This window comes from Odocoileus virginianus, chromosome 27 (assembly GCF_023699985.2).
Source record: "Odocoileus virginianus isolate 20LAN1187 ecotype Illinois chromosome 27, Ovbor_1.2, whole genome shotgun sequence".
Taxonomy (NCBI): Eukaryota; Metazoa; Chordata; class Mammalia; order Artiodactyla; family Cervidae; genus Odocoileus; species Odocoileus virginianus.
In genome coordinates, this window is record NC_069700.1 from 28,214,265 (window position 1) to 28,235,629 (window position 21,365).

General features: G+C 57.6%; 1 protein-coding gene and 1 long non-coding RNA gene across 3 annotated transcripts; one reads left to right on the forward strand and one right to left on the reverse strand.

Annotated features, from left to right (window-relative positions):
• The first annotated feature begins 240 nt into the window (after positions 1 to 240).
• LOC110133224 (uncharacterized) lies at positions 241 to 6,262 on the forward strand. Its single transcript, XR_011484038.1, has 5 exons — positions 241 to 1,477; positions 1,622 to 1,763; positions 4,537 to 4,732; positions 4,982 to 5,170; positions 5,641 to 6,262. It is a non-coding gene; the product is annotated as an uncharacterized lncRNA (long non-coding RNA).
• Positions 6,263 to 6,447: 185 nt separating this feature from the next.
• Positions 6,448 to 21,115, reverse strand: MDFI (MyoD family inhibitor). 2 transcript variants are annotated; one of them, XM_070456456.1, is made up of 5 exons: positions 20,922 to 21,115; positions 20,695 to 20,781; positions 13,403 to 13,588; positions 10,221 to 10,445; positions 6,448 to 7,280 (listed from the first exon to the last, which is right to left on the reverse strand). In XM_070456456.1, exons 2-5 carry the CDS (start codon positions 20,768 to 20,770, stop codon positions 7,024 to 7,026), a joined length of 744 nt encoding a protein of 247 aa, XP_070312557.1. In that variant the 5' UTR covers positions 20,771 to 20,781; positions 20,922 to 21,115; the 3' UTR covers positions 6,448 to 7,023. The 2 variants fall into 2 exon arrangements, with proteins under 2 accessions (XP_070312557.1, XP_070312558.1); XM_070456457.1 differs by having other exon boundaries at positions 20,652 to 20,781.
• Between the last annotated feature and the right edge of the window lie 250 nt (positions 21,116 to 21,365).

Consider the following 21,365-nt stretch of genomic DNA (forward strand, 5'->3'; position numbering starts at 1 on the left):
TAATGGCCCCATAAATCCCAGCCATAAAGAGTAATGGGGGGAGACAAATGAGATAATTAGGAATAAATCTCACCGAGGTCTCTATTCAGCAGCGTCCCTGGAACGGGCCAATCTTCCGAGCCATTAGCTAGGCCCCTAATTAATGCTGCTGCCGGACGGTGTGGAGGCTCCGGGCGTGGGAGGGACCCGGGCCCTGGGAGGGGCACCGCTGCACCCGCAGCCCCGGCGGGCGACCTTGGGCGCAGCCAAGGGACACATGCCCGCAACCTGCCCGCCTGTCTCCAGGGCCTTGGGGACGCTTTGTCTGCACTGTCTCCTCTGCCTCGCCGTCTCTTCCTCTCCTTTTCAGCATCTTACTCCATCTCTGGTCTGTCTAGCTTCAGCCTCTGCTTCTCTCCTATCAGGCAGTCACCGGCTGCTACCCTGAGCCAGTGTGATTTAGCAGGAATTGTGGGGGTCACTTGTAACCACCCTCCCCCATCTGTCCTTCTTTCTATGGGGCCCCCTCAACACCCCTTCCCCCAGGGCAGTCCTTGGAACAGGGAGGACACCCTCCCCTCCGTACCGCCACTGCAGTGCTTCCTGTAGGGTGGCACTCTCTCCTGCCCAGGGCAGGCATCTCTCTCCATGTGTATTATTACATCTGCCTCTGGGTCTTTCCTCTGCTGCTGGAGCCTGAGACTGAGCCTCACTGTCCTCCCAGGCTTCAGATATTTGAAGGTTTTCGTCCTTTTTCTTTTTTTTTTTGGTCAAGCCTTGTACCTTAGTCCTCAGACCTGAGATCGAACTTGAACCCCCCTGACAGTGAAAGCTTGGAGTCCTAACCACTGGACCGCCAAGGAATTCCCTGAAGGCCTTTATCCTTGACTTTCCCACTCCAGCCAGATGCCCTGTGCAGCTCAAGTTTTCCAGCCTGGCATCCCCCACCAGGAGCCTCCTCTAGCCCCACCTACAGTGACTTCTGCTGTTTTAATCTGCCACCCTGTCTCCCCCTTTTTCAGTTGTACCACTCTCATTTCTTTGGGAAACGTGCTCACCTGGTTCTGGAGGGGCAGCCATGTAACCCACCAGAGGCCTGGCTCTTTGTGGCCCTCTGTCCCCTGACGTGGTGGGCTCATCGCCCTCCCTGGGCCCCCTGAGAAAGGCCTGACAGACACAGAACAAGAACACACCTCTCTTTCCCACCTCTGAGCCCTGCTAACTGTCTGCCTCCTGAGGGAGCCAGACTGTCACCCAGAGACCCAGAGATGGCAGGAACCATGGGGTAGAGGCCACTGCAGGGTCTGGAAAGGTAGGAAAACCAGGTGCAGGGCAAGGAAGACTGGGAGGGGGCTTTTCTCTGGAGGAGGTGGGCGAGGGGGCGATGGTCAGGCAGCCGGGGGGGCTCTGGCCACAGGTCCCATTCCATGACTGTCTCCCTATCATCCGAGGAAAGCCAGAATGCAGAAAGGAGCATAAACGTGGATGTGACAGTCAGGTCTGTGATCTCTGTTCCCTCTGCTGCCCCTGTGTGTGCCCTGAGGCTCCCATCCCCACGTCTTCCCACCCCTCCTTGCATGTGCCAGCCAGTCCTGAGAGTATATGTGTACTCAGTCATGTCCAACTCTTTGTGACCCTATAGATCCTATAGACGGTAGCCCACCAGGCTCCTCTGTCCATGGAGTTTCCCAGGCAAGAATACTGGAGTGGATTACCATTTCCTACTTTAGTGGATCTTCCGATCCAGGGATCGAACCCGTGTCTCTTGTCTCCTGCATTGGCAGGTGGGTTCTTTATCACTACACCACCTGGAAATCCTCTCCTCTTTCCTGCTGCTCAGCAACTGGGAGTGTCTGAAGCAATCCTCCTGAGCCTCGGGGATCACCCCTTTGCCCCCTAGACTACCCCGTCTTCCCAGGGAACTGCAGAAGTCCCCGGGGTATGACTCCAGGCAATTCAGCATCGCTGATGCTGCTTAAAGGTGTCTCCTCCCTGCCCTGGAACCATGAGGGGTTCAAGGCCTGAAGTCAAGTTGGCCCAGCTCTGAGTTCAAGTACAGGAAATGCCAATTAAATGTACCAAAGAAGTGGGAGAAGCTGATGGATACTCCGGAAGCAGAGGAGGGTGGCTGAGCACCCCTCCCCGCAGAAGCCAGCCCCTGGCCCAGCGGCTTGCTTGGTTACAGGGCAAACACGCGGGATCACCCAGAGGTCATGGGAAGTCCTGGCCAGGGATAACTCAACCTGGCCTGACCACCATGTCCTCACACAAACGTGATCATGCTTGTCTTGGATTAGACAATCCAGGGCAGGAGGGTGGCCCTCAAGAAGTCTCCTGGGCAAACGGGGATGCTGATCTCCTGCTCCACGGGTGAAAGAAAACCAGAGAGGCAGACCACTTCCCCGGACACTGTGACTGACATTAGATTTCCAGAGCCTCATCACTGTTCCATCGTGCACACAAGAAACTGAGGTCTAAAGAGTGACAGGGCCTCTTCCCGGGGCCCACAGCAGAACCTGGCTGAGATCATTTGGTCAGAGAGCAGAGACTGGAGGCCAACAGAGAAGGGCCACGGTGTGGATGGGAAGGGTCTAGAACCAGGGCTTGCCCTGGAAGGATGTGTGGGCAGAGCTGGGTGGGTGGGTGGCCTCTAAGATAAACGCCATTTCAGTTCAGTTCAGTTCAGTCACTCAGTTGTGTCCGACTCGTGACCCCGTGGACTGCAGCACACCAGGCTTCCCTCTCCATTGGCAACTCCCAGAGCTTATTCAAACTCATGTCCATCAAGTCAGTGATGCCATCCAACCATCTCATCCTCTGTCGTCCCCTTCTCCCACCCTCAATCCTTCCCAGCATCAGGGTCTTTTCCAATGAGTCAGTTCTTTGCATCAGGTGGCCAAAGTACCGGACCTTTAGCTTCAGCATCAGTCCTTCCAATGAATACTCAGGGCTGATTTCCTTTAGGATCTACTGGTTGGATCTCCTTGCAGTCCAAGGGACTCTCAAGAGTCTTCTCCAACACCACAGTTCAAAAGCATCAATTCTTCAGCAATCAGCTTTATTTTAACTCTCACATCCATACATGACTACTGGAAAAACCATAGCTTTGACTAGAAGGACATTTGTTGGCAAAGTATGTCTCTGCTTCTTAATATGCTGTCTATGTTTGTCATAACTTTTCTTCCAAGGAGCAAGCATCTTTTAATTTCATAGCTGTAGTCACCATCTGCAGTGATTTTGGAGCCCCCCAAAATGAAGTCACTCACTGTTTCCATTGTTTCCCCATCTATTTGCCATGAAGTGATGGCAGATGCCATGATCTTAGTTTTCTGAATGCTGAGTTTTAAGCCAACTTTTTCACTCTCCTCTTTCACTTTCATCAAGAGGCTCTCTAGTTCTTCTTTGCTTTCTGCCATAAAAGTGGTGTCATCTGCATATCTGAGGTTATTGCTATTTCTCTCGGCAATCTTGATTCCAGCTTGTGCTTCTTCCAGCCCTGCATTTCCCATCATGTACTCTGCATATAAGTTAAATCAGCAGGGTGACAATATACAGCCTTGACGTACTCCTTTGCCAATTTGGAACCAGTCTATTGTTCCATGTCCAGTTCTAACTGTTGCTTTTTGACCTGCATACAGATTTCTCAGGAGGCAGGTCACGTGGTCTGCTATTCCCATCTCTTTCAGAATTTTCCACAGTTTATTGTGATCCACACAGTTAAAGTCTTTGGCGTAGTTAATAAAACAGAAGTAGATGTTTTTCTGGAACTCCCTTGCTTTTTCGATGATCCAGCAGATGTTGGCAATTTGATCTCTGGTTCCCCTGCCTTTTCTAAAACCAGCTTGAACATCTGGAAGTTCACAGTTCACATACTGTTGAAGCCTGGTTTGGGGAATTTTGAGGATTATTTTGCTAGCGTGTGAGATGAGTTCAATTGTGCGGTAGTTTAAACATTCTTTGGCATTGCCTTTCTTTGGGATTGGAGTGAAAACTGACTTTTTCCAGTCCTGTAGCCACTGCTGAGTTTTCCAAATTTGCTGGCCTACTGAGTGCAGCACTTTCACAGCATCATCTTTTAGGATTTGAAATAGCTTAACTGGAATTTCATCACCTCCAATGCCACAAAATGCCATTTACCTCCCAGCAGAGTTGAGACCACCTGGGCAAGGATGCGGAGGTGGGGAAGGCAGGGCAGGCCTGGGATGGGGGCGGAGGCAGAGGGCAGCAGACCCCGAGGTCAGGCTGAACAGGGCTGGCAGTGTTGCCGGCTCAGAAACGTGCAGTGTGTGACAGCATGTGTGTATAGGTCTGGTGTGTGTCTGTGTGTCTGTGTGTGTGGGATGTGTGTGGCTTGGTGGAGTGTGTGTTGATATGTGGCTGGAAGGAGAGTGTATGTATGTGTTGTGAGTGGTATGTGTGACTTTGCGGAAGGCATGTGAGTATGTGACTGTAAGGAGAGGGAGAGAGAGAGAGAGAGAGTGTGTGTGTGTGTGTGTGTGTGTGTGTGCACGCTGGGGGAGGCTGGCTAAATCCCGCCCCTGTCTTGCCCCCACCCAGCTCAGCCTCTCCTGTCCTGCAGCAGGAAATCACTATTTGGACTGCAGAGGTGCCTCTTCCTGCCTCAGCCCCTGTGGAGGGGAGCGGGCCAGGGAGGGGGCCTTCCTGCCCACCTGGACCAGACCTTGAGTTGGTCAGGAGCACCCCCAACCCTGGTTCTCCCAGCCACCCTCAAGTTCCTTGAACCCTAGCCCTGGTAAGCAACTGGGTTGAGTGGGGACTGAAGGGGAGCCCTCCCACCATCGTCCATCCTCCTGGGGACGGAGAGGCAGCAGTGAGAGGTGGACACTCCCCACAGCCATGGAGGGTGGACGGGCACCCCTCATTGAGGTCAGCTAAGTCACAAACACATGCCCTGAGGCCCATCGATCCCACCTTCAGGACTATTCTACAGAAACAGCTCTTTTGTTCAAAAGGACATGCTCATGTACCTTGTTTATAACAGAGAAATGAATGGATGGGATTCAGCGGAGCTGGGCACCTGGATCATGGCAGCTCATCCCTGGGGAAGCTCCAGGCCCCTCTTCAATGTGCTGATAAGGAAGAGCCGCCAAGGCAAAATGGTCAAGTGATAAAAACTGCAATGTGCGGGGAGATGCTGACATTTTTATAAATAAAAAGGAAAACGATCCAGGTAAAAGCTCGTGTATGCACAGATTAGACTTGAAACGCTTGTACTTCAAGCATACAATAGCTAAGCAAAAAAAAAAACCCAAAACCTGAGACAAATGAGCAGATAAATGAACATTGAGGGGGGCCAAGAAGATGGGGCTTCTCTCTCGACTTTGACCTTGCTGATGGGATCCTGGGGAGGTCAGTTCCTCTCTGTGTCCTGAGTTTCCGACGTGCTCCCAGAAGACAGAAAATGCTGGTGCTGGTAAAGTAAGGCTTGAGTACATGTATATGCATTTGCGGTGGCGGGGGGTGGCGGGGGGAGGTGCGGGGAGGTGTGGTGCTGGGGGGCTGTCCTCACCACCTCCTGTCACCTCCTCTTGCTGACATTGCAGCCTACGCCCAAGGCCGTGGGCTGCTCCTAGCGTGGCATTCCTTCAGAGAGTTCAGATTTCATCTGGCCCTTTTCCTGCGCTCCCTCCTTTCCTCCAGAATCCGTCGGGGCCTCTCCACCCTTCGTTCCTGGAAGCAGCGCCCACCAGTTTCCCAGGAGGTCTCCATCTTTCAAGGCCTTCTTCAGCCACGTCTTCTCAGGACAATCCAAGGCCAACCACGAGATGTCCTCTCACTCACCCTGAACCCGTCCTGGATTCCCCCAGGTCCAGGACCCGGTGGAGGGGGGCTTGGTCCAGACAGCCCTCCCCAGGCTCAGCCACAGTGCTCAGGTCTTCCCCGGTCCAACCCCCAACCCCTACCCCACACCACGGGGCCTCGAGGCTCCCACCAGTCCTGACAGCTTTCTTTGATCTCAGGCCCCCTGGCAATCAGGGGGGTCAACTGCAGCTGGGCCGCGTGAAACCCACCCAGGCCACAAATGCGTCCCAGTGCCATGCTGGTTACCCCCTCCCCAGGCACGGCTCAGCCACTGACATAGGCGTCACCCTATGCCTTGGAGCCATCATGGCTTCGAGAAACTGGAGTCAGCAGGAGATTAATTAATCAAAACCTGAACACATCTGCTGTTAATTAATTCTATGCCAAGGGTTAACTCTTCCCTGTCTGGGCTTCTCCTTCCCTTTGGCCGGAAGAGGGAAATAAAGGTGGGGAGTGGGTACCCCTCTTCCTTCCTTCCTTCCTTCCCTCAGGGCAAGACATAAAACAAAGGAGGGGGCCCCAGAAGCCAGGAAAGCCCTATTCATTTGGTGGCAGGGGGCGGGGGGGCTCAGGCGGAGGGCTGCGGGAGTGTTTGCTTTTGAGAGTCCTGGTCCATGGCTGTTACTCATGAATCCTGAGGAAATCTGAGATGAACATACATCTTTATTTACAGCAACAAACAGAACAGACCCACCCTCCATTCCCTCCCTCTCCCCTTCCAGTCTTTTCTATACCGTTCCCCCCTCCCACCCCACCCTGGGCCCAAGGCCAGCCCTGCCCTCCGGGGTCACTGTATGGGTCAGGCCCCCCCACCAAGACCCCAGGAGGGGGACTGTGGAGGGGTTTGGCTGAGGTCGGGTGGGGTGTGTTTCTTTTCACATTTTGCTGTCCTCGAAGCCTGGGATGGGTGGCAGGGGAGGCAGGCACAGGGGCAGTGAGAGGTAGAGAAGCGCACAGCCCCAGCGCCCCAGCCCCCCCAACACGTCCCTGCCCCCTCCCCCAGCTTTCACAGTGTTCGGCAGCCCTGGCAGCTGATCCAGGAGTGGTCCCCCCATCACCCCCCACCAGGTCCTGGGAGACCGGGAAGGAGGACCGGCATCCCCTCTCACCGGGCTGGGGTTCCAGGAGGGTGCAGGGTGGGTGGGAAGGGCCCAGGGGAGGGGGCGGCGCGGCCTGGGGTGACAGCCAGGGACACGGGGCGGCCTCCGGAGCGTGCAGGGGTCAGGAGGAGAAGCAGAGGCCGCAGCACTCCATGCAGATCTCCAGGCAGTCGGCCGACTCGCAGCAGGCGTCCAGGATGCCGCAGTCCAGGTCGCAGGGCAGGTCGCAGTCGGCGCACTCGCCGGAGCCGCAGCAGCAGCAGCAGAGGCAGGAGTCTTCGGAGCTGCAGGAGCCGCAGGTGGCGCAGTCCAGGACCAGGTTGCACAGCGTCAGGAACTCGCAGAACAGGCAGGACAGGATGCAGTGGACGCAGCAGTCTGCGGGCGAGAGGGCCGGGGGCTCACTCGGTGAGGAATGACACGCGGGCCACCCTCCCCGGGCACCGGGAAGTGGGGACCCACCTCCCAGGTGAGCCCGAGGCACAGGGAAGTCACAGGAAGCGAGGGTCTGAAGCCCAGCAGCCTGGATCCCGAGTCCCTGCTTCCGAGGGACCGACTCCCTCGGTCGTTTATCTTTCTCATGAACATACCCAGGATGGTATGTTCCAGACCCTGTTCTAAGTGTTGTGCAGGAATTAAACTCATTTGAACTCCTTGAGGAGGAGCTGTGTCAACCCCTCGCTACACATGAAGAAACGGAGGCTTGGAGAAGTCTCTTCAAAGCCGATCCAGGGACTTCCCTGGTGGTCCAGTGGTCAAGAATCCACCTGCCAGTGCAGGGGATACCGGTTGGATCCCTGGTCCAGGAAGATCCCACATGCTGCGGAGCAACTAAGCCCATGGACCACAACTACTGAGCTTGTGCCCTAGAGCCTGGGAACAGCAGCTACTGAGCTCAAGTGCCTTAGAGCCCAGGCTTTGCGACAAGAGAAGCAATGAGAAGCCTGCACATCGTGACTAGAGAGCAGCCCCTGCTCCCTGCAACTAGAGAAAGCCCGAGCACAGCAATGAAGACCCAGCGCAGACAAAAGTGAAATAAATAAATAATCTATGCAGAATCCTTCCACTCTGCTCAGCTCTTGCCCAGTGACAGCATCCTCACTCACTCCCTGCCTTTGGCCACCCTTGCATTGACACAGAGGCCAGAGGACCCTTGAAAGACTTCTGTTGGATTCCATCCCTCCCACCCTCAGAACCGTCCAGTGGCTTCCACTTCCCTGGGAGGAAAAGCCCAGAGTGCTCAGCGGCTCCCATGGCCTCCCCATCACTCCGCCGTGGCCACACTGGCTGCTCCCCGTCCTCCAGGCACTGCCCCCTTGTTCTCCCAGTGCTCTGGCCCCAGAAACCTGCTCCGCCCACTCCATCTCCCCTCCTTCTTTGCCCAAATGTCTCCCCTCAGTGAAGCCTTCCTCAAGCATCCTCTTCAATACTGCAAGCTGCCCGCCCAACCCCAGCACCCCCATCCCCTCACGCAGGCCTGTTCTGCTTCCCTGCCTAGGACTCATCACCTTACATGGCTTACACAGCTCTGCCACCTACTAGAATACCAGCATGAGAAGGGCAGGCGTCCAGCACTGGCACACTGCGGGTGCTGAGTAAATAAATACACGGGGAGGGAATTAATGCATGCTCCCGCCCTTGGGCATCCAGCTGGACATGGCGGCGCTGGCTCAGCAGCCCAGGCTCTGAACCGCTCAGCGTGTGGCCAGGGTGCCTGGCTGGCACACCTCCCAGGGGCCGGGCTATGGGCTGTGTCCAGGTCCCCTGACCAGGCGGGCCCCTGGCACAGGCTGCTGGTCCGGTGGGAATCTCACACTGCCACGGAGGCTCTGATGCCCACACCCCGGTCCTGTGTATAGGGAATCTTTTTCGACCCCATGGACTGTAGCCCGCCAGGCTCCTCTGTCCATGGGATTCTCCAGGCAAGGGTACTAGAGTGGGTTGCCATGCCCTCCTCCAGGGGCTCCTGCCTACCCAGGGATCGAACCCATGTCTCTTAGGTCTCCTGTGTTGGCAGGTGGGTTCTTCACCACTAGCACCATCTGGAAGCCCCACTAAGAGTCTCACCTCCCACCATTCCTCCCCTGGAACTTCATCAACTAGACGCAGGAGCCAGTTCTCACCTCCGCGCTAAGGCACCGTGGCTAGATCCTCCTACTGGTACTTTAAGGCTTGCTTTGACACCTCCAGAGCCTTCCCAGACTCCCCTCCCCAGCTTTCAGGGCTGGTGTGGGTGTCCCCGTGTTCACTTTATCACTCCTCATTTATCGCATCACAGAGTGAGATGACCTGTTTGTGTCTCTCATGAAAGCTTTATGAAACCATGGCCTGGGTACCCCGCATGCAGCACAGTGCCTGGCTCACAGGTCACTCCCTGTTCACTTTGTTTCATTTTAAAACATATTTATTTATTTATTTGGCTGTGCTGGGTCTTATTTGCGGTATTCCCTGACCAAGAATCAAATCCAGGCCCCTTGCATTGGGAGCGTGGAGTCTTAGCCACTGGACCACAAAGGAATGCCTCCCTGTTCATTTTAACTGCATGAATATCCCCTTCATAAATAAGGCTCTTGGGCATAATCTGCTCTGGGGGGGAAGGGTGAAAGTTATGAATATGTCGTGTGCAAAGGTGTACACTGAATTCAGGTGTACACTGAATTCTGTCTGCAGAGGACCAGCCAGAGCCTCCCAACATGGAGAGAAATTACTTAAAAGTTCTGGGGTGAAGGTCAAGCATCACTGGGTTACCAGCAACTGTCACCCTTGCTGAATTCATGCCTGTGGGGTGGGGGACCTGACTGCCCAGGGCAGCCCCCCAGAGGACCTCTGTGAGGCAGGAACAATGGTGGGTATATCCAGGTGTTCTGACCTCCCACTGCCCTTTGCACCCCCCATCCTCCTCCCAATTAAGCATCTGATGCTGCATCATTTTATTCTGCTAGGTGTTGGGCTCTCACTAGGCAAATGGCCCATTCCTCAAGGAAAATTTCTGTTTCCAGAAATGGGGTGGCTTTGATTGGACCAGCCCAGATGGTTCCATTCCCTGCTACAGCCACTCTGAGAGAGGAGCGATGAGAAGGGGTGGTCTTGAGAGCTCAGATGTGCCTCACTTTATCCAAAAAGTGTCCTCTGCAAGGTTCTCCACTTTAAGAGTCTTGCATCAGATTCCCTGGAGAGCTTCTTAAAACCTAGACTCCGGGGCCCCACCCAGAGGAATGGATCTGGAGGGCCTGGTGTGGGGATAGGACGCCGTGCTTCTAAGCAGCCTGGTGAAGATCTGGAGGCTTCTCCCTGGGGGAGGCGGAGTGGGGTGCTTACCTTCCTGCGCCTGGAGGGGAATCTGGGAGGCAGCGGACTTGGTGCTGCCCTTGCTCTTCTTGCTGCCCTGGCTGGCGAGAGATGGGTGCGTCTGCAACTTCCGGTGGGCCTTGGGGCCACCCAGGGCACCATTCCCCGTCCGCCTGGCGCCGCCCAGCTCCGAGGGGTGGCCAGAGCCATTCGCCACTAGTGGGGTGCAGTCCAAGGGGTTCCCCTGGGGCTGGCCTAGAGAGACGATGAGAAAAGGGCGATGGAGGAGGAGGTGGGGGATGGGGTGGCCGGCACAGTCTTCCAGGGCTCTGCTCGACTCCTGCTGGCTTCGTTCCTAGATATACCCCAGGTTACCTAGCTGTTCTGAATTTTTGCAGACGAGGAGACGGAGGCCAAGAGAGCAGAACTGACTTGCCCAGAGGCAGCATGGAATAGCCTCCCCGAGTGGAGCCTGGCCCCTGACTTCCAGGCCGGGGGTCATTCAAGAACAGACAGAGGTGTGGGTAAGGGGAGAGGCGCAGGGGCCTGCACCTCACCTTCTTAGCCCACGCGAAATCCACTCTTCTGCTCTTGGGGTTCCAGGGATTTTGGCAAGAGTGGTGGCGGAGAGGGGCGGAGGGGCAGCAGGGAAGTAGTTAACTGTCACCTCGGCCCCTGCCAAGCCCCCAGCTGCTTCTGCCCTTTGAGTGCTGGGTGATTCATTGGAAACATCTGTTTGGAGATGAACGCCTGGCCCTGGAATCCAGGGGGCTCCTCACAGCAGCCCCCCCACCTCCTGCTCCTTCCGCCCCCAGCTCCCCTGCCCCCACTGGAAGAAAGTTTGCTGAGCGGCCCTAGGTGTCCAGGTGGGGAGTGGGAGAGGGAAGTGGGAGGCCAGCAGGGAGACCTCGGAAGCCAGGAACCCTGGGTCCCTATACCAGACTGAGGGACTGAACCAGCTTTATCAGTGGGGTATGGGGAAAATAGCCCTGGAGAGCATGCCAGCATCTGGTTCCTTCCCTTACCTCACTCAGGTTTGCCCATTTGGATGGCATGGTTCTGTCCCCAAAAGATGAAGGCGGGTGTGTGTGTGTGTGTGTGTGTCGGGGCAGGAGTCTGAGAAGGGGTCACAAGAGTTCGAGGACCCCTCTGCTCAGGGCCCCTGACTCCTGGGTGGGACCCTGTGGCCCTTAGGACCCTCAGTAAATGTGTAAATCTGGGGTGCTTCCTTCTCTCCGGCCCTGGGGTCTAGATTCCTAGGTCCCTCCAGGCCATACCTCCGGGTCTGGGTTGTGGCAGGAGACGTCGGGAGCGGGGGGTGGGGGTGGGGGGGGCAGTGGGGGTTGTTGGAGGCTGAGGGAGCAGAAGGGGGCCTCAGCGATTCCTCTGACTGGGGGGCTGGCCTTCTAGTGACGGTGGGAGCACTTTGCCGGGCATCCACTGCATGCCGGCACTGTTCTGAGCACTTGGGGTGCGAATTGGTCTCTGTATTGCTATGGGGCAGTATCCTTTTACAGATGAGGAAACCGAGTTCCAGAGATGTATAGAAACTTGTTCAAGGTCACACAGGTAAGGGTCAGAGGTAGGATCAGCCTGGAGGCTAAAAGGTGGGGTTCTAAGGGCAGACGGCGAGGAGGGGGGCAGAAGTTGGGAGACAAAGGGCTGAGGAATGAATTGCTACTACCACAACCATCACTACTCTTGTAATTAGTAGCCAATGTGTTTTGAGTTGTGACGAGGTGCCAGACAGTGCTAAGAGTCCTATGTGTAGTAATTTCATTAAGCATCAAACAGAATTACTGTTACTAGCCCATTTTATAGATGAAAAAACCAAGGCCTAGAGAGGGTAAAACTTGCCAGCGCTTCCACAGCTAGGCAGTGGAGTGGGAAGGAGATGGAGATTGGGAGAAAGGAGCTGAGGACAGACTGGGGCTGGCGGGGGAGCGGGTCAGGGAAAGGATGGGAGACAGAGCCACTCCAGGAGCCTTTGGCCCTGAGGAGTGGCTGGTGCCTGCATCTGGGTAAACAGGGGTAAGGCCATGGGAAGTGGCCAGGCCTGAATCATCCTGCCCCCACCTCTGGGCTCCATGGGGGGGTGGGGGGATGACTGAGCTGAGTCCTTGGCCAGCTTCGGTGCCCTCTGCCCTGCTGCCTGAACACAGGCACAGTGACCAGGCGGGGGTGTGTGGTGAGCTGAGGGCCCCGGGAGATTTGGGCGGACACAGAGCTCGCCTGTGGCCATGGCCGTGGGGGCTGAGTCACAGAGCAAACACCCAGGACCCATGGACACAGGAGCGTCTGTCCCACCCAGGCCCTCTCCTCCGTGGCCACGGCGTTTACCTCTCTCTCGGTCCTGCTGGTGGGTGTGTCTCGAGGGCAGAGTGCTAGCAGGATTTAGTAACCCTGACTTCCAGGGCGTCCAGCTTACCCCAAATGCCCTGCCTGAAAGCAGCTCCACAACTCTACCATGCAAGCAGGGCAGCCAGGCATAGGACAGAGCCCTGGGCCAGGAGACCTGAGCTCCCCAGTCTGTGTCCAGAGTGAGGGAGCCTCAGTTTCCTCATCTGTAAAATGGGCTTGGCAAGAGCTATCTGGCTACCTCACTACAGGCTGATTTGGAGAGCCCGAGAGCTCATACACGGATAGAAAGTTTAAAAGCACCAGTGTGTCCCATAGACTTTGCCGATCTTACAGGCAATTACAAAATGATTTTGGAAGCCCCTTCCCCTGCTTCTGAGGGTGATGGTGGCGAATTCTCCCTCTCCAGGACCTCCTCGGAGACATAGAGCCAAACCCAGGAACACTGCTGAGTTTTGCTCCTTTCTACCCAGAGCAACTGGAAGAGTCTCTCCTACCATTTTGCTCTTGACACCCTGTAAGTTGGGCTGTCTCGGGCTCCGGTTCCCTGCCCCCAAACCCCAGACCTCTTCCGCAGACAGTACGCACTCTCGTCCTGAACCACACTGCCTGCAGCCTGTCCACACTCATTCTGAACTAATTTTATCTGAATCATTTTGTGGATAGAAATGATGTGGATGTCCTCCTCCTAGACAGCAGGGACAGTGACAATGTCTTACACCCTTCCATTGCCCACACGTCAAGGTCCCGGCCCACTGCTAGGTTCCCATGGGCACCCAAAGCCCATCTGTAATGGATTCCCTAGAGTAACTGCCACCCATTGCCACCCCAAACCCCAGACCCCTAGGACTCACGTGTCACAGCTTCTATGGGGACATCGAGGTCAGTGCTGTCCAGGGCCTGGGGGGCCCCAGGGTCATTGCCTTGGGTCATGGAGGGTGCCGCTGCTTCCTCCAGGGAGCCCTCCTCAAGCGCTGCCTCCGTGGGGTGAGCAGATCCGGTCACTACCTCCAGCCCAGGAAGGAGTGATGGGGTCTGGGCTAGAAAAAAGGAGGCAACTGAGGGACATCTTCCTGGTGCCCTCCCGGCTGGCCCAGCCCTGGTTCCCTCCCCGCAGCCCAGAATGCCCTAAGCCCTCATTCTTGGTCTCTGTACCAGCTACCCAGCCCTTACCCTATCTGGTAACAGTGCCAGCCTCTAAAATAGAAAGTTCTCAAACCACAGCCCATGAGCGAGCAAGGGTGTGTGCACGTGTGTGCGTGTGTGTGTGTGTGTGTGTGTGCGCGCGTGTGTGGTCAGGGAGGGGGCCAGAGATGCACGGTACAAAGGAAAGTGAGGGAAGGAGGCAGAGACACAGTGCAGGAGAGAACAGACGAGCAGCGATGGGGAGATAGGAAGAGGCATCCAGAGTGACGTGGAGAGAGAAAGAATCAGAAGGATGTGAAAGGTAGAAGCAAAGAGAGACAGTGCATCAGAACTCGAGAGACCAGGCACGTAGACGCCCAGTGACAGACAGTCCAGGACAGGCAGCAATTGAGAGCAAGTCAGCGATGGAGAGAAAGATAAAGATGGGGCCAGAGGCAGAAGTGATGGAGAGGGAGCAAGATACAGATGGAGAAACGGTGAGAAATCAGGGCAGAGAGAGAGGATGATAGCATGAGAAAGAGTCGGAGAAGCCTGGGGTGAGGCGGAGGGGCTCCAGGCAGGAAGAGAGACAGGGAGACGGCCCAAGAGGGCTGGAAGAGGCGGCCGGCAGCCACATGTAATTACAGTGAGTGGCTCGGTCCCTCTGTCCAGGGTGGGCGGAAGGCAGACATGGAGCCACCTTCAAACCCACAGTTCCTAAGGCAGCAAGATCAGGGCCGGCTGGGGCCCAGGGGAGGAAAGTTCTGGGGGCTGGGAGGTGGCGCAGAGAGGCAAAAAGGTGACCGGGCGTGGGAAAGCCTGAGGGTGGACAGGAGAAGGTGAGGCTTGGGGTCACCGGGCCAGGGGCTGAGTAGGGGCAATGACGGGGTGTGGCCTGGGCCTCCCATCAGCCCCCAGGTTGTTCAGTGGGAATGACAGGGGCACCCCAAGAGGGTGCCCCTTCCCCCAAGCCTTGATGGGAGCAGGGGAGATGGAAACGGAGACCGAAGGGCTCAGGGAGAGGAGAGCCACACAGGGAGCCACAGAGAAAGACGACGAGAAAGGCTGATGAAATCCAGACAGTGAGAGGTCAGCGCCCACCCGTCCACACCACGTAGAGATCACAAGACACACCCGCAGGACAGAGACACAGGCCAGTCTCAGAGACAGCGGCGGAGTCGACCGCAGAGCACAGATGGCCTTAGGGACGGGGTCTTTCTCTGAGCTGTCTCCAAATGAGGGCAGGGGAGGATGGGGCGGGGAGATATAAGAAGGAGCAATTCAGGTTGGGCACGCGGGTCTAGCGGGTGGGAGCATCTGGAGGGGAGGGGACGATCCAGGGGCTCAGAGACCCCTGGACGATCCTTGTTCCAAAGACTCTGGTCCCCCACGGCCAGGGGGTGGAGGCTCCAGGGGCCCCATGGAGGTTGCAGAGAGAGCAGCAGGCGTGCTCCAACCTGCCCGGAGAAACCACTGGCCCTGCCTGGAGCTGGGAGCTGGGACAGGGAGGAGGGAGCACTGGGGCTCCAGCCACCCCTGAAGGGTGGCAGTCATGTGCTGGGAACCCCTCCTGGTGCCCGGGGAGGCAGGGGGTGGGTTCCTCCAGCCCCATCCATTCCTTAAGCTCCTCTCACCACCTGGCTAATAGGAGGACAAGTGGCTTTTGGAAGATCGCAAGGCTGGGACTAGGGGAGCAGGGGAGCGGAGACGACCCCCGAGGAGGAGTCAGGCTGTCCCCCTCAAGGTGGAGCCTGATCTACAGTGGTGCAGAGGGGATGCTGGAGGCCAAGACCAAGCTGAGACGGAGGCTCACAACTTGAGTTCTAATTCCCAGGAAGGGAGGGGGCTGCCCAGCTCCAGCCTCTGGCCCCAGAGGCGTCCTGCCAGAGCCCGGAAGTGGGAGTGCTGACCCTCCCAGGCACTGGAATGACAGAGGCCCGAGCCAGGAGCTGGAACACCCAAGCCCTGGTTTTTACCGGATACCAGCTTGGGCAAGTTACTAGGACTTAGGTCACCTTGCATGAAAAGGGGACAAGCATGCTTGTCCCTCAGGGTTTCAAAGAGTAAATGGAACCCCCAGCAGTACCTGGCACGCAGGGGGCCACTCCCAGACGCTTCCACCAGCCATACCCTGCCCGACCTCACTCCTCTCCCTTCCTTCCTTTCCTCCTTCCTTCCTGTGCTGTTTGGTGTGACAGTGGCGACGCACCTCCCAATACGTCAAGCACTGGGTGGACCACAGTGAGAAAGACCAGGTCACTGACCCAGGAGTTCTCTGCTGGGGTGGGGGTGGGTGACAGGCACACACACTGAAGGGCAAGGGTCACAGCAGGGTCACACAAGGGTCACAGCACACACTTGTGTGCAAGTCTAGGAGGCTTCTTGTAGAAGGCAATGCCCATATCAGGTCTTGAATAATCAGTCAGCAAAGAAGGGGGAAAGGGCATTTTGAGACCAGCAGCAGACCCCGGCGTGAACAGCTGTGGTGTGAACGAGGGAAGATAGAGTAATTGCATGGTGAGCCTTGTGGTCACGTCCCAGGCTTTCTCCTGAGGTCACCAGGGCACACACAGGTGACACTGTTACTCTTGGAGTGGAAGGAGTCGAGCCTGCAGCTCTCTTGGGCCCCCAGGGTTGGAGAGGGAGGAAACTGAGAAAGCAGGATTAGGAGACCGGTCCCCACCCCAGCCCTCCTCCCCGACATGTCGATTGCCACTCTCTGGGCAGTCTCTCCTCACAGTCACCTACAGGGCTGGTGACCTTGAATCTGGTGGGAACAGGAAATTACAGAGAGCCCAGACGAAGTCCTGAAGAGGCCCCTCCTGCAGGAAGCCTGCCATTCTGGGGTGAGCATCAGACCTTGGAAGGAAACCAGGGAGGAAAGTAAATCCAGTCCAGTTATCTTAACCTGGAAACACAGACAGACAGACCTCTTGGAGCCAAAGGGCAGCGGAGGGGACCCAGCAGACGCTGGAGGAAAAACACTGAGGGCAGAAGAGGAAACTGTGCAGAGGGCGCAGAGACGGGGAGCAGGCTGAGGAGGAACAAGAAGTGGCGGGGAGACTTTGTCTGCTGGTGACAGATGGCCTGGGGCTGCAATGCTAAGATGCTGGGCCAAGAAACAGCTCTCGCTGCGAGCACATGGAGCAGCAAAGCCAGATAAAAGGTGGGGACCATGGGGCCAACCATCAAGAGGCCGAAAGACCCTAGTTTTCCTTCTTGGGACCAGGAGATCCCTGCTCAGCCCCAGAGTGGAGAACATCTCTGAGGAGAAACTTCTGGAGGGTGGGGAGGCCAGCAAAGGCCACTGGGTGGACAAACAACTTAAGTTGGGCATGAAGCTGCCCAGGGTGGGGGTGGTGTGAGAATCCCTGGTTGGGGTTCCACCCTCCCTGGAGGTGCCATCTGCTCACCCAGAGGTACATCTGCCCCATCTGATCAAACAGCCACTTTTTTCTAATGTGCATGGGGGTAATTCCCAGGAAATGGCAACGCACTCCAGTATTCTTGCCTGGAGAATTCCATGGCCAGAGGAGCCTGGCAGGCTGTATTTCATGGGGTTGCAAAGAGTCAGATACAACTGAGTGACTATCACTCACTCACTCCAGTGATTAGGACTCTGCACCTCCCACATGCCTCGAGATGCAGCCAAAATAATAATAGATTAAAAATAAGATAACTGTATACTGGGAGCCAGCCATGCAGTAGGCATCTCTGAGCAGAAGCCCCAGTCCTACACCTCTCTCAAGAGTCTCCATCTCCAAGGGGGAAATGCAGAAGGGCAAGGGCCCCTATGCCTTGACATACTCTCATCCTTGGCACAGAAATGCCCTGAGTCCTGGAAAGACAGCCCAGGAAGAGGGTGGAAAGGTCATGTTTAAATCCATAAGCCCGAGAGGGAAGTGGAAAGACTCGAGCTTCAGCCGGACACTGTGCGCTCCCTTTGCTTGCCGTTCCTGGACCAAGAAGGAGTTGGGGGGACCTCTTCCACGTGAGATGGGTTCATCCCAGGCCTGGAAAGTGCCCACAGGACCCACGTCCTCGAGCTCCCACGCGTGCTGCCTCCAGCCGAGCCCGCTCCCTGGGGACCTCTCCCCCTGGAGCTCCGACTGTCTCTGCAGAGACGGCTGGGATCTGATCTGCTCAGAGAACAGTGACTGGAGACCTTCATCCCAGTCCCTCCTTGACCTGGTATTCAAGGCCTCAATCTACATCTTCAACCTAATCAATGGACAGGACCCTGTGTTCCAGGTCGACTGACCTCTCCGTGGTCTCAGGCCACCACTGGGCCTTCTGCCCAATCCATCCAGGCTTCTACTGTCCTCTGGATCAGAAGGTCCTACCCTTCCCCTCTCCCCAAATCCAATCACCCTTCCTGACCCAGCCAGAGGTTCACCTCTTCCTCCAGAAAGACTTCCCTGACCCTCGAGCCAACAGTCCCTCCTCCGAGTGGCCACTTCCTGAGGATTCAGCGCCCAGAGCTCCCTGCTGTAAACTGTAACTGGGAGTGAAGCGTGGGTCCTCAACCGGACTGCAGCCCTCCCCAGCTCACTCCCCTGGGGCGACGTCAGTGTCATTTTAGCACCCCCAGTGGCACTTAGCAAATGTCTGATGGTGAGGACTGAGTTCTGGAGTCTAGAATGCCCCAGGTTGGGAGGAGGCGAGAGAACCAGAAGGTGAGAATTAGGGTTGGCGCCTGGCACCCAGACAGTAAGAACGTGGACTTGCTTGATACACACTGCGACACGTGGGACACAGGCCCAGGCCACCAGGCGAAGGACTGGAGACAGCCTGAGCTGACCAGTTAGGCTGGGTCCGGTTGGTTTTTATTTTAGGTCTAAAAGCTCCAATTCCCCAGGAAATTCACTTCAGAACCAAGAGCAGGAATGTGACGCCCCAGTGCTGGACAGAAATTTGCTGTGGGTTAGGGAGCCAGGCTCCTGGGGCTCTCAGGGATGGAGGGGGAGGAGGCCACTGGGGGAGCCAAGGGTGTGGGGGCTTGGCCACCCGCCCCCGACCAGAGCTGCCCCGGGTCCCCTTGCACCCCGATTTACATCCTGGGCGGCCGAGGGAGGGCTGACTTGAGTTTCTGCCTGCAGGGCCCCGGGAGTAGCACCGTGGCCTGGCTGTTCTGTCAGCGCTCAGCAGGGAGCGTGGGGGATTCTGGTCTCGGATTCAGGCGTCTGTGGGGTTTTGGCTGGGTCTCCTGCGGTTTGGGCTTCCTGGGCAGCAGGCTCAATCTCCCAAGGCGGCAGAGCCAGGCCTTCTCGTGTTATGAAAGCCACATTGTCTGGCCCTGCCCAGGCTGGGGAGGGGGCTTGCTGGGGCTGGGGCCTCAAGTTACAGCCCAGGACTTAACCCTCCCAGTGGCCCACCCTGGCCCTTGTCCCGGCTCCAGGCTCCAGCACATTCAGCCCCTCCTCCCCTCTGCTGGGGCGGGAACGGGTCCCACAGGAGAGAGGGTCTTGGAAGGAGGGAGTGGAGGAGGGAACAGAGAAGATGGATAAGCCGAGGTAGAAGGCAGGGGAGACGGGAGAGACGTGGAGAATCAGGAGGCCAAGAGGGAAGGAGCAAGAGACAGAAAGAGCCTTCCCAGGTCCCTGCCCTGAGCTCTCCCCCCAGGCTCCAGGAGCCCTGTTCCTGAAGGAGTTTATACCCCAGAAGTCCCTACTCCAGGGCCCCCACATTCAGGGGGGCAGTCTGAGGGCTGGCGGGATGCGGAGCAGACACATTGGTTTCATGTATGTGTGGGCTCCTGGCCAGCCGTCTGCCACTTGCCCTCCCACCACTTTAGACGCCCCCGCCCCCCCACCTCCACAGCCCTGGGTCTCCAAAGGGCCAGTGTCCACACCAGGTAGCCTTGGGCCTTTCCAAATGGGTAGACCAGTTCCTGTGGGTGGATGTGGAGACTGAGGCCAGAGAGGGGAAGAAACTTGTCCAAGGCCATGCAGGGAATTCATGTCAGAGGTCCAGGATGAGACCTCCATTATTTGGAGACTCAAAGAGGGGAGAAAGGGCAAATGGGGCTGGGTGAGAGGAAGGCAGATGATCAGACTAACCTAGAACTGGGATTAAAGGCATGATATCCGGGCCTGTCCTCCTGCCCACCACCCTTCCGCCTTCCCCAATAAACCCCAGATGTCCCTGACTTCTCCCTGTCCCCGCTATCCACTGGGAGCCTCAGCGCACATGTGTATGGTGAGAAGGTGGACACAGAGCCACATCACCAAGACTCCCCACGGCCCCTGCCCCCTTCCCAGGCCCCCTTAGGGAGTCACAAACCCTGGGAGGGGGGAGGATCCCGCAGGAATAATCCTAGGGAGGTTATAGATCCTGTATTTGCGGGAAGGGACAGTTCACTTGAGTGGTGGGCACTTGGTTGGGGTGAGTGCCTGAAAGAGAGAAGGGGAGAGAGAGAAGGAGAGGGGTGAGGGAGAGAGAAACTCTGCGTGTGTGTGCGTGCCTGTGTGTGTCTGTGTGTGCAAGCAGGGTAGGAGTGGCAGGGGCTGGCCAGGCCCGGGTGGGGAGGAAGGCGAGCGAGACGAGATGGCAAGCAGGGGAGGGGCGATCCTGCAGCCGCTTGCTGTGGACAAAAGTTTTCGGGAAGCGCTAGGCTCCGGCTAGGATGGGGGAAGGGAAGGAGAGAAAGACTCAGACACCCCCCACCTCCGCCTGAGGCCCCCATAAATATTTACACACTGGGCAGAAACGGTTGGGACACAAATCCCAGACGGACAGACAGACACTGCGGTGTGTGTGTGTCTGGTGTTGGGAGTGGGAAAGTTGGAGCCAACTTGGCGCGGCCGCCGCCTCCGTTCGGGCCCTGCCCCCAACGTCCCAGCCCTCCACTCTCCTTGGACCGGGTCCCCGCTTCCCAGATTTCTCGCCCCCACCTCCACTCAAGCTCCCCCAAACCGTCTCCCCACTTCTCAAAGAGGAGAGGGGAGAATTACCAGTCACCCTTCCCCAGCCGCCTACCCCTCGCTCCAGTCCGGTCTTGTTCTGCATCCCTGGTTCCTACCTGGGCCCGGGGCTGCGCTGGGGGCTCCATGGGGCGCGTCGCAGTGAGGAGGAGGCTGGCCACTCGCCTGGGACATCGGCCCGGGACCTGCGAGAAACGGGGCTCAGCGGATGGGGCGGAAGGTCCGCGCGCGCGCGCGCGCCGGGGAAAAGGGGGCCGGGGCAGGGGGCGATCCCCCGGCAGCCGCGCGTCCACCCCCCTCCCGGCTCGGTCCGGGACTGACTTACTCTAGGGAGCTGCGCGCCGCTCTCTCGCCTCGCGGGGATCACCGCGCGGGGCCTGCCATGCGCACCGGCCGCGGGCGCCCCAGCCCAGGGGCCACTCGGCTTCTCCGCGCCCCTCCCCTCTCACTCGCTCCTTTCTAGCATTTCGGCGCCAGCGCGCGCCTCTCGCCTCCTCTCCCTGCAGCCCCCTGGCTCCTCCCCGGCTCGCCTCGCCTATTCCCTCCCCTCCTCTCCCGCCCACCCTCTCCCCGCCCCCTCCTCGCCTTCCCAGGCGCCCCCCCCCCCCCACCACGTCCCTTCCCCCGCGCCCGGCTAGGCGCTGCCTGGGCCGGACACGTCTGTCCGCGGGGCGCCGCGGCCGGAGCCCCCACAGGAAGCCGGCTCCACGCGTTTCCTCCGCGCTCTCGGAGCTGGGCCCCAGTCTCCCCAAATCTCCGCCCCCCTCCC